The sequence below is a fragment of the Euprymna scolopes genome, chromosome 21 (assembly GCF_053919585.1).
Source record: "Euprymna scolopes isolate OS-2025 chromosome 21, ASM5391958v1, whole genome shotgun sequence".
NCBI classification, from domain to species: domain Eukaryota; kingdom Metazoa; phylum Mollusca; class Cephalopoda; order Sepiida; family Sepiolidae; genus Euprymna; species Euprymna scolopes.
The window spans coordinates 39,355,492-39,368,206 of record NC_136502.1 but is presented as its reverse complement, the minus strand read 5'-3'; the positions used below and the strand labels follow the sequence as shown (position 1 = coordinate 39,368,206).

Genomic DNA, 12,715 nt, shown 5'->3' with positions numbered 1-12,715 from the left:
CTTCTCAACCTATATACTCAATGGATTTTTAATCTACAGACTTGAAATTTGGTATATAGGATATTCAAACACGGGGAAAACATTTTAATCAGTTTTTATCCGGAAAAGGGCTGCTAAGGGGTCAATATTGAAAAATTGGTACATGGAAGTCATCGGATGTTGATCTGTTTGCTAACTGTTCCATGAATGCACATGACAGATTTATTATAAGGAGGTTTGAAAACACATTTTAAAAATCATGTCAAGCCAGCCTAATGGTTGTCATACTTAACTTTCTCTAGGTTTTGGTTTCAATCTCAGCCCAAGTATTATTTTTTTGTTTTGTTTTTACTTACAAGAAGTGAACTATTTAGAAAAACACATAATACTTGCATGCACATGTCTCAATTTCTGTATGAATTAAAATATAATATTTATATCTATTTTATGACCAGGCAATGCCGGATGGCCTGCTAGTGAGTACCTAAGATAACATTAATCTCTCTCTCTCTCTCTCTCTCTCTCTCTCTCTCTCTCTCTCTCTCTCTCCTAAGTTCATTCTCTCAAAATAAAACCTTGAATAAAACTCGGCAAACGTCTTGTCTTTCTTCATCAAAAGAGTTTTATTCGTCTAAGGTGAATGTTTGATGTTAGTCCATCTGCATCACTCATTTCATTAATTTAGAAAGTCAAGTTTAAGAAGTAAATAACTTACCTAAGATAATATTCACCTGAGTAAATTCTCTCCAAATAAAAACATGTATGAAAGCTCTCAGCAAACGTCGCTTTCTTCATAAAAAGAAGTAGAAAGCATGTAAATAACCAGCACGTATAAATGCCCACATCTATTTATAAAAGCTTTCGTTTGTTATTAAAAATGTTAGTTTGTGATTTTTGACTAAATACTAACAACTTATGTTTGTTGTTTTTGTTTCTACTGTGATTGCAGAATGGGCAGCAGGACGCGTTAGATCTTCAAATGCCAGTTTCCACCATTCATGACGCCCACATTTGTGTGCTATCACGAGAAGATGTATTCAGTAAGTGATGATATTTTGAACTTTCTCTCCCACTGATTTTTATTTTTGATTTGTTTATTTTCATAAATACAGAACTTAAAATATCTATATATAAAGTTGTGTGACCCTTTTCTTATGTGTCTGTGTGTTTCTTGCCTCCATATTGTTATATTTTCACTTACTGAAGTTTGTATAAACTACAAAGTATCCAAACCAATCATTGGAGAATAGCATACTAAAAGTAGAAAAAAGTTATATTAAATTAATTACACATGAGCTACACTTGTTTAACACACCTGTACCTACTGGAAGGTGCTGACTCCCCCTCCCCCTTATTCACAACATGCCAAGATAAAATCACCGTTAATCATATTACTGGAGTGTGTTGACTTTATTTCAAATCGAAAGAAATACTATTACGATTCCAACTCAGAAGATCTCTTTAACAAAATATAAATAAAAAATGCCTCCGTTCAGTCTCGAAAGACAATGGATACCCCCTGTAAGGGTGGTTGTGCGTATATCATGAGGCAAGAGTTGCGCAATCGCCAACCACACCTCTCTTGAATCGGCACTGTTTGTATCCAGTGGCAAGGAGAAGTCCAGGACAACTCGAAACAATGCCGAGATAAGCAGAGAGCACATATAGCACCTGGGATTCCCAAATGGTCACCCATTTTATTACTGACCAGGCTCAGCGTTGCTTAACTTCAGTGATCTAACAGGAACCAATGTAGTCAACATGATTATGCCGTATAATAATAGACTTTTTTTTTTTTTTTTTTTTTACATAGGCATCACCACATTATCAAGGCCAAGAGGCCACTCAAGGATAAGGGTTAAAGAGTGTACAGTAGAAATTGGACAATTTGGTAATCATTAGTAATGAAAATTTGGTAAATTTGATAACTTATATGGAACGGTTCATCAAGAACTTATTTACGTTAGACTTGAAGACAACCATATTGTAGTCAGCCGGAAAGCAGGAAAACGGAAGACAATTCCACAGGCGTGCAGTTATAAGAAAGAAGCTTTGTTCATGGAATCTACGTTTAGGTTTAGGCACAGATAAAGAGTGGGGGGAATTATTGATAGTGTTTACAGCTAGACGAGTGTTTCTTGTGAAAGTTTGGCGAGGGGGGGACCATAGATTGAAGCTCAGTCGAACACTTTCCATGAAAATAACGATACATCAGAGACAAACTCGCAACATCTCTTCTGTGAGATAGAGGTTGCAGCGAAGAGAAAAGGACATCTCCTACGAGACTACGAAGTCTATTTTGAACTCTATCAAGGCAGGACAAGTCCTTTCTAGCAGCTCCTGCCCAGATGTGGCAACAGTATTCCATCCTTGGACATACCTGGCTCATATAGATAGAGAATAGCATCAGCAGTGAGATATCTACCGGATCAATAGAAAGATCCCACCATTTTTCCAGCGGCCTTGGCAACAGATTTGATATACGTGTTCCATTTAAGATCAGGAGTAATGGTCAAGCCAAGAAGCTTGTCAAAACTTGAGGCCTCCTGAAGACGAGAGCCATTCATTTCAATTGATGCCAGATGTGGATCAGAATGTTGATGATGTAAAGAGAGAAGCTTGGTTTTAGATGCATTAAAAGTAACCAGCCACTCCTTACCCCATTGTACTACGTGCTCAAGATCAGAGGAGAGAGAATTGGAGAGAACTTGGTCGTTTACTGTCTTAGATGTGCTACCATAAATGGTAGTGTCGTCAGCATAAATGTCTACAAATGATGTAAGGATGTGATTTGGAAGATCATTAATGTAGATCAGGAAAAGAGTTGGGCCCAGGATGGACCCCTGAGGGACACTGGCATTAATACTGTGAGCTTCTGATTTTTGCCCCTCAACTACTACTCTTATGAACCTATCAGAAAGAAATGATTTAATAATTGAGAAGACATTTCCAGCAATACCATAGCTAGAGATCTTATGAAGTAAACCTTTATGCCATACCCTATCAAAGACCTTAGATATGTCAAGAGAAATTGCCCTAGAAAGGTTGCCTCCGTCGAGAGATTTGCTAATCCTATGAGATATAACTGTAAGCACATCTGCTGTAAATCTTGCAGAACGGAAACCATATTGAGTGTCACTAAGAAGGTTGTTTTTGTTGAGATGGTTGATTACTTCTATATTTAACACAGATTCCAGCAACTTACTCATGACGCACAGAAGACTTATTGGTCTGTACTGAGAGGGGGATGAGCGATCACCTGAATTCTTAAATACAGGGCATACTGATGAAATTTTCCAGGGAGATGGGAAACTATTCTCCTTAAGACAACGTTTAAACAGTTTTGTAAGTATGAGCGCTAGTTCAGGTTGAAGTTTTTTGAGTACTATAATTGGAATACCGTCAGGGCCAGTTGCTTTACTGGAATCAAGGTTTTTGATTAGCTTGGCAACATCACGTACAGATATACGTATATCACATAGCGTGTTTTCTGATACAGGAGGAAATATTGGGGGTTGGCAGCCTTGATCGCAAAGGGTAGAATTAGCTGCAAAGTTCTTGACAAAGAGTTTGGCGTTGTCTGATGCTGACGAGATTACCTCAGGTCCATTGATAATAGTTGGGATGGAGCACACGCTTCTGTTCAGGATTCTGTTTGCTATTTGCCAAAACCGGTGGGAACCAAGCCGCTGCTCAGCTACTTTGGACTTAACAGATTGAGCGTACAACTCTCTTGCATTCTTTATTACTTTCTTACAATGGTTGCTGGCAGTCCTGAAAGCGGCTTTAGTTTCCATACATCTATTACGTTGGAAACAGTGGAAAAAGTGATTTCTGTGCGCAATGGAAGCAGCACATTCTGGAGAGAACCATGGCTGGCTGTTAGGTTTTTGCTGAAACTTTTTCGAGGGTATGAAACGGTCAATACCTACAATTAACCATTCCGTCAGGTCTAATACTATAGAGGACACATCCTTTTTAAACATGGAATGCAGAGGTAGATCAGATATAAATGTACGGAAGCTATCCCAGTCAGCCTTAGTGTATCGATATACTGTATGATGGAGAGGTACGTCTGGGGACTTATTACATTTCATTTTTATCTTAATTGATACAACAGAGTGGTCGGAAGAGCCAAGAGGCGACAGAACAGAAACTGAACATAGTTCAGGGCAAGTTGTGAGAAAAAGGTCTAGTAGGCTCGCATACTGGCTGTCATTGTCGGGCACACGGGTGGGTTCCTGAACAATCTGAGTGAGGTCATAGGCAATGGAGAAATCATGACAACCTCCCCTCATCATCGGTCTTGTTAGAGTAGGTCAACCATTCGACGTGAACATTGAAGTCACCACATACGTGAATTTTAGCTGAAGGATAAGCAGATAAGACTTGGTCAATTTTCTCAGATATGCTTTGAAAGATAGTAACTCCGCTGTTATGGGGGCGATAGAGAGTAAATATAAATGCCGTAGTGTGAACTAAAGCAACCTGGAAGCACATATAGGGTAAGTTAGGATCTTCCCTGGAGATGTCCCTCCCACATGGAAAGCTATCTTTAATATAGGCACATATTCCATGCCCATGGCGATCTTGGGGGTCAGATTTAGAAGTTAAGTTAGAGTATCCTTTAATTGCGAACTCTTCTAGGAAAATAGCCTGTCCAATGCCAGTTTCACTTAAAAATATAAGGTCTGGTTTAGTCTCCTGTAATTGGGTTTCAACCTCTGGAAGGTTAGAACGTAGACCCCTGATGTTGGAGAAGGAAACATGGTAGTAGGGTTCTACGTTGGAAGTTGGAGAACCGGGTTTAATCGTGTATTTTTTCTTGAAACTTGTCATGATGAAATTTTGGAATTTGTGGACTAGGTCGTCAGATTTACTTAGAGCAGGACAGAGAGGGGAAACTAGGAGAGAAAAAGAAACGAAGAATGTTTTTTTTTATTTGTAGCTAATAAGGTAAAGCCGTAACAATCACCCACTAGTATGGCATCGAGAGGCCCCACCAGAAGCTACTGCATGGTCCAGAATCCATTCACCAAATGGCAATACAGCAGCCCCAGTACTTTGCACCTGCTGATAGGACAGCCTCCTTAGTAGTTAATCCAAGGTTCGGGTCACTAACTATCAGGCGGATAACGTCAGCCCAGACAAAACGTTTACCTCCAGCACCCTTACTAGTGACATGGCTACAAGGATAGACATAGAAACAGAAAATTTCCGCCATCTCAGCCAACTGTTCACACAAAATACTGCCAACCTAGAAAACAGCTTTTTCTTCTCCCTTTGTCAGAAAAATCACTCATTTAAAAATGAGAACTAAGGGACAAATAAGAAGAAGCAAGAGTAACAGGAGCTGCCGATAATGCATCCACAATGCGTTTTCTACTCTCCATTAAAAAAAAAAAAAAATTATTAAGTATTGTACTTAATAAAAGTCCAACAGACGTGTTTAAGGGAAAGTATGATGATAGATTCCCCTCTCACGAACTAAGAATGAGTACAATTTCGTAATCTATTTTTGCAATCAACTCGGTAGATAAATAAACATTTATGGACGAGAAAAAAAAGCTAGCATTTAATAAAACAGAAATACATAAATTAAATACTGAAATAAAATGGAGTTATTAATATTTGAATCTAAAAATAAAAAGTATGATTAAAATTGAAATCACTTATCTCAACAAAAACACGTCCGTCTCCAAAATGTAAACTGAAGTGAGGAATTTAAGTTAACAGCGTTCAAAAGATGTTTTTTTAAATTGACCGTTAAAAGAAAAGCGTGATTTTATTCTGAACTTTAGCTAGTCACGTTTTAAGAAACTTACGATATAAAAGAAAAGCGGAAAGTTAGTTGGTAACACAAACAAACTGAAGTTTATATAAAGTTGTCGCCATATTCTTTGTAGGGAAAATCATTTGGATGCGGATGAGAAAGTTTATTAATGTAGATAACTTGCACCATTCTTAAATAAACACATATCCGAAGCAATGGCGGAAAACCTAGAGGAAGACCTCCAATCTGTAGTGAAATGGGGACAAAAATGGATGGTAATGTTTAATGCTGCCAAGACTAAGGTTGTTTCCTTCAATAATTACAAGAAACATTCTCAACCACAAATAGCTGTGGCTAAAGATACATTACCTGAAAATACTTCGTTCAAACTCCTCGTCTTAACGTGCTCAGGGAACATGAGTTTGAACAGATACATGGAGAGCATTTCCAAAGCTGCTGTGAAGAAGATGGGCTGTCTCTACCATGGTAGAAAGTTACTTATGTCTGAAAGTATCCTGTACCTCTACAAGGACACTATTCGCCCATGTATGGAGTATTGTTGTCATATTTGGGCTGGTGCATCTGCTACTAGTCTCTCACTCCCGGACAGGATTCAAAAAGAGTCACCAACTGTCATTGAAGCTTCAATCTCTGTTCTATTGATGAAATGTTGCATCCCTCTGCCTGTTTTACAAGTATTTTAGTGGTGGATGCTCCAATGAAACTACAAGCCGTTGTACTCCCTCGACGTAAATGCCCCCAACAAACAGCAAAGTCCCACCCCTACTCAATAGAGATCTCTAGATGTAAGAAAGCCTTCTACTTTAATAGTTTCTTCGCCAGAACTACTAGACTTTGGAATTCCCTTCCAGGTTCCTACTTTCTTAACTGTACTGACATGCAGAAGTTCAAGTGTAATGTGAACAGAATTCTTGCTACTCAACTCCCTACATAGTATCCCTGCAACTTATGTCCCTGATAGTAGCCTATTACATAAAAGTGGCACTGTGCCTTGTTTGGGGTGGAAATGAAATTAAAAAAAATAAATAAATAAAAAAATAAATGTGTGTTTATGTAGTCAGCTAATTATTTGGGGGCATGTCTGCTTTGTGCTTGAGACAAGTTAAAACATAAATATATGATAAGAATGAGGAAGATGTCACACATTTGTTTTTCTACATTTGTTTTCTTTCATGAAGTCTAGTAGTAAAATATATTGACCAACAGAGAAACAAGTTATGTGGTCAGTGAAGAAGAAAAAGAAAAAAAAAGAATTGGAGAGAAAGAGAGGCAAAAGGAAAGCAGAAAGGAAAAAAACAATAGAAGAAACACTTGTATGGCTGCCCAGTTGGAGAAAAAAAGTGCCTTGCCTAAATTTATAAATGCAAAAACATTATAGATCTGATCAGATTTGAATTTGCTCTGGAATGCCATGACAACAGATGAATTATCTAAGCTTGTTCAGAAACTCAGTACCTCATTACTTACCTCTTTACTAGGGTAGAATCAGACATAATGTTTGTTTTGAATGTCGATAAAATCTAGGTAAAATCCAGCTACCCAAAAGGGAGGGAGCGAGGCATTACAGATCGAGACTAAAATTTATATTGCATCCGTCACAAAGTATTTCTCTTCCACTGATTTAGGACAGAAAAGATTGAGCGTAGTATCAAAACAGACACTGCACATTGATCCTAGTCAAAGTGCCAATGTTTATAGATTTCTCTTATTTTATTTGATAGCTAACTAATTTTTTAAGCAATCCTATGCCCAATTAGATCTATCGAAGGCCTGTCAGTTGTTTCTATAGAAACAAAGCCCTCTCTAAGAAATGAGTTGATATTATGGTCAGCACATCAGCAGTTGATCTTGCAGGATGAAATCCATATTAAAGAATCATTGGAATAAAAAAAAATTTTATTGTCAAATTACTATGAATCAAATTTAATGCAAATCTGAAATATTTAAAAGTTTCAAATGAGAAGTTGCATCCGTATTATGCTCCCTAAAAAAACCTTTAAAATACTTTGAAAGTTGGGGGAAATTTCACAATGTTTGGAGGTATGAGAACAAATACACTTTGCTCCTAGTAATTTGTATTTTGCATTTCTTTTTATAAATCATGCCATTTTTATTTTTAGTTTATTTTATTCCAAAATACTTTTTGTTTCAATCAAAGAGAAGTAGCTTTTTATATACACACTTATATTCCCCCTCCCCCCTTTTTTGTAAAGATGTTAAGTAATTCACAGTTGTATTCTCTGTCACCCACACTGGGGATTGAACCTTCAGCCTTCAGAAAAATGTTACTTTTATAACTGAATTTTTCCAAGTATTCTAAACATTGCGCCAAGAGTCCTTGACACTCAAGGTGAGAGCAGTAGTTCGAAGAATCCAAATAATTGTTAAGTAATTTTCGGCATTGCATGTGGCTAGCTTTGTACAAGTAAATTCCTGAGTTCCTGAAATCCGGTTTTAAAACTGTCCTAGTTGTACTTTTGTATCCTACTCATAAAAGAAATTTGAATGTAATGTGAACAAACATTTTGTAGCTCAACTCCCCGCTCATGCCCCCCCCCCTTTGCCTATTTGCCTATAAATATTGTCCCTTACATAGTAGCCCTTATACATCAGTGGCAATATACCTTGTTTGGGATGAATTAAAGTAAAAATAATAAAATTCAAAATCCTTCCCTCAATCCAACCATATTTCATACAACAAACTTTAGTCTGTGTCTGGCTTGTCCATCAAGTTTCAGTTATGAATACTCAACTGTCTTTGTTTTATCATCATTTAGTGATATGCATCATAATAAAAGAAATTTAAATGTAATGCCAACAAACATCTTGTTGCCCAACTCCCTACCTTGGTTATACACAAACACACATACAAGCATGCACACTTTAAATCTAGCCTCTATCACAGTAGCTTCTTAAGCTTTAGCGGTAATATGTCTTGTTTTGGATGAACAAAAAAATATATATATATATATATATATATATATATATATAAAAAAAAAAAAATATGATGAACCAGAACCAAATATTGATTTTGTAGGAAAAAAGCTATCGATGACAAAGAAATGATAAAGAAACTTTACTTTATATGTTAGAAGTTTTGCTTAGTTATTTAATCATTTCAATCATTTGATGTATTTTTGAATTTGACCCAGCCACACGATTGTTTTTTTTTTTTTTAATTTTTGCTTTTTTAACGGATTCTGAGGGTTCAGCAGAAAATACTGTCTTCCTTAGTAGTTTCCGCTGCAAGCAGCAACAGCAAACTGCATTCTTGATTGTAACCGGATGCACTTTGCAGCCTTTTTGCTTGCCTTTTTAGTCACGTCGAATGTCAAACTTAATAAGCTTGTTTGTGCCCCAGACATTCTCCCCACCCCCATCTCCACCCCCTTTGCCAAATAACCGTGTCCTATAACACTGGTTTCCAAGAAAAAAAAAATCTTCTTGCTGAGGTGAATTATGTAAAAACTTTTCGTAATGTTTAAAAGTCATGGCTAGAGAAAAACAAAAAAATTCTGTATAGGTTACAAAAGGTTTTATGTATTTTTTTTGGTTATATATTAGTATTTAGGGAATCATTTCCAGTTAAAATGCATTTAGTATTATGCATGTAAAATTGAGAAAAGTATGTTTGAAATGTGTCAACATTATATGAATAAGATAAATTAAAATAAAATGGTCACCGAATTTGATCTGATGTGTTGTTTATCTAAAAATAAAATTTGTATTTTTATTGGAAATAATTCCTCATTTAATAATATTTATTAATAATATTTATTAATGATATTTATTAATGATATTTATTAATGATAATTATTAATGATAATTATTAATGATATTTATTAATGATATTTATTAATGATATTTATTAATGATATTTATTAATGCTATTTATTAATGATAATTATTAATGATAATTATTAATAATATTATAAATAATATTTGTTAATAATAATTATTAATGATATTTATTAATAATATTTATTAACAATATTTATTAATATTTATTAATAATATTTATTAATAATATTTATTAATGATATTTATTAATAATATTTATTAATAATATTTATTAATGATATTTATTAATGATAATTATTAATGATATTTATTAATAATATTTGTTAATGATAATTATTAATAATATTTATTAATGATAATTATTAATGATAATTATTAATAATATTTATTAATAATATTTATCGATAATATGTATAATAACTAACATACTGCACATGCAATAACCCTTATCCCTGAGTGGCTTCCGAGCCTTGATAAGTGGTGACCACCTTGTAAAAAAAAAAAAAAAAAAAATATTACCCAACACTAACTGGAAACTAAAAGGCAATACTTCACATTTGAAAACAGCTGAAAGACATAATTATGTTCAAACTTAAAATCCTTTGAATAAAACCCACGGAACAGATGAATCGTTGAGCATTTTGTTTCATCCTTTACATTTTGTATTCAGTAATAATAATAATAATTATAATAATAATAATAATAATAATTATAATAATAATAATAATAATAATAATAATTATAATAATAATTATAATAATAATAATAATTATAATAATAATAATAATAATAATAATAATTATAATAATAATAATAATAATTATAATAATAATAATTATAATAATAATTATAATAATAATTATAATAATAATTATAATAATAATAATAATAATAATTATAATAATAATAATTATAATAATAATAATTATAATAATAATAATAATAATAATTATAATAATAATTATAATAATTATTATAATAATTATAATAATAATTATAATAATTATAATAATAATTATAATAATTATAATAATAATTATAATAATTATAATAATAATAATAATTATAATAATAATTATAATAATAATAATAATAATTATAATAATTATAATAATAATAATAATAATAGTAATAATAATAATTATAATAATAATAATAATAATTATAATAATAATAATAATAGACTAATAATTTTTGTTTTCCTGTTTACTTGCCTCCCTACGAGGGCAGAGTTAGACACAAGGTCGGTTTTTAATGTGGAGAAAATCCAACTCCCCAAAACGGGGCACTCTGGATAGGAATAGAAATAAAAACTGTCTCAGTCATGAAGGATTACTCCTCCACTGACCGAGGACTGAAAAGGTGAAGTGTAGCATCAGAACAGATACTACACTGTGATCTTGTCCTGAATTTAATAATATTTAACAACAACATCAAATCATTTTTAATGCCCATACAGAATTTTTATCGCATTCTTCTCTTGCCACGACCTTTAAACATTACCAGAGTTTTTCTCTATTACATCTTTTTTTTTTTCATTTCCTACTTAAATCAAGGTCTTTAATTTTATGGATACATCATCATCATCATCATTATCATCATCAACACCACCACCACCACCACCACCACCACCACCACCACAACTTTAAAGTTTGTTTTACATGCTGGCATGCGTTAGATGTCTTTAAGAAATTGACTTCCAAAGTAACTTATCTTTGATTGGATTTTTATTTGATGTTTCTGAATTTTGTAGATGAGGATTGGTTATTGTATGTATTATTTGGATTCTTCGGACTACTACTCTCATCTTGAGGGTGATTTTCACGTTTCCCTGAGTTCGACAGAAACATTCCCGAGTTCGATAAGATACACCTGGAGAAGGTCGGAGGTTACATCGACCGAAACACTCAAGATGATGAACAGTAATCCGACGAATCCAAATAATACGGACTTTTATTTGTCCCTGGTTCTCTAAAATCTGTTTTTATCACTTCTGTTCATGTTTTCTTTGGAACTGTGAACTGACCCTGCTGCCTCAACTGTTCTACATTTTTTAAGCCAAAGACTCTCATACATTCTTCCAACATGGCGCAACAATCAAAGTCTCTTGTTCTGCACACATATCCCTTTTGATACTGCTCGCATGTATCGTCCTCGTATTATTTCTCACTATGCAATGCATGTTCTTAATCATGATTGGCTCGGCTTCACTTTTATACGCATCATCACACTGTGTACACACACCTTATATACAATCTGCTAATTCGATTATATGGTACTAAAATAAAACTAAAATGAATGAAAAAAAAGGGGGGGCGCTTCTACACTATTGGGACGAGATTTCTGATCGTAATACTAAATTTCATATGAAAACAATGGCATCTACGTATTCCTCATATTTTTAAGATGACGATATCCAAAAATTACAAAAATCGATAAGGCAGAAAATTATTTATTAAAAAAAAAATTTAAAAAATAGAATTTGATGAAAACGATCGTAAGATACAGGAGAGTTTCAAAAAGGGAGGTAATTTTCTGTTTCGATTTAAACAAGATGGCAGCAATTTTTCACCGGCTACCATGATTAAAGTTGTTGTTTTTTTTTTTTATAATAATTCAGTAATATTCAGGTTATTTCGATTGCATAATTTGGAAGCTACCATTGTAACTTATTAGAATTGACAAAAATAATCAGTTGAAACCATTGTTTTTTTATCTAAAAACTCACTTTTATCGAATACAAAATCTCGTTCCAATAGTGTAGAAGTACCAAAAAAAGGAAAAAACTAAATACAGACACTGACAGAACCAAATATTATTGTCATAATAGTTGGAGATTTCATTGCTTGTGCAATATAATAAGATTTTCAAAAAATGCATTTTATGTAAAAACTATGTAACAAGTAAAGAATTGATACCCCATAGCAGAAGACAATGATTGGTGCACATTTTAAGTCACACCAGTGATTCGACCTTGACATTGACACAACAGCATTGTGCTTGTAAACACGTCAAATAGCAGACGTGGTTGAATGTTCGCGAGCAAGATTTTTTAAAAATATATTTACAAAACTTTTTAAGATTTAAAAGAAAAAATATATATTTACAAAACTGTTTTTTGATATTAAATATTTACAAAAC

General features: G+C 33.5%; 1 protein-coding gene across 7 annotated transcripts in view; it reads left to right on the top strand.

Moving 5' to 3' along the window:
* Positions 1-12,715, top strand: part of LOC145242133 (regulator of G-protein signaling 12-like) — a 190,755-nt gene that overhangs the window by 156,412 nt on the left and 21,628 nt on the right. For all 7 annotated transcript variants that reach the window (XM_080105058.1, XM_080105061.1, XM_080105062.1 and 4 more), the window contains one exon: positions 929-1,019. In XM_080105058.1, the coding sequence (XP_079961184.1) occupies positions 929-1,019 (91 nt within the window). The remainder of the gene's footprint in view (positions 1-928; positions 1,020-12,715) is intronic.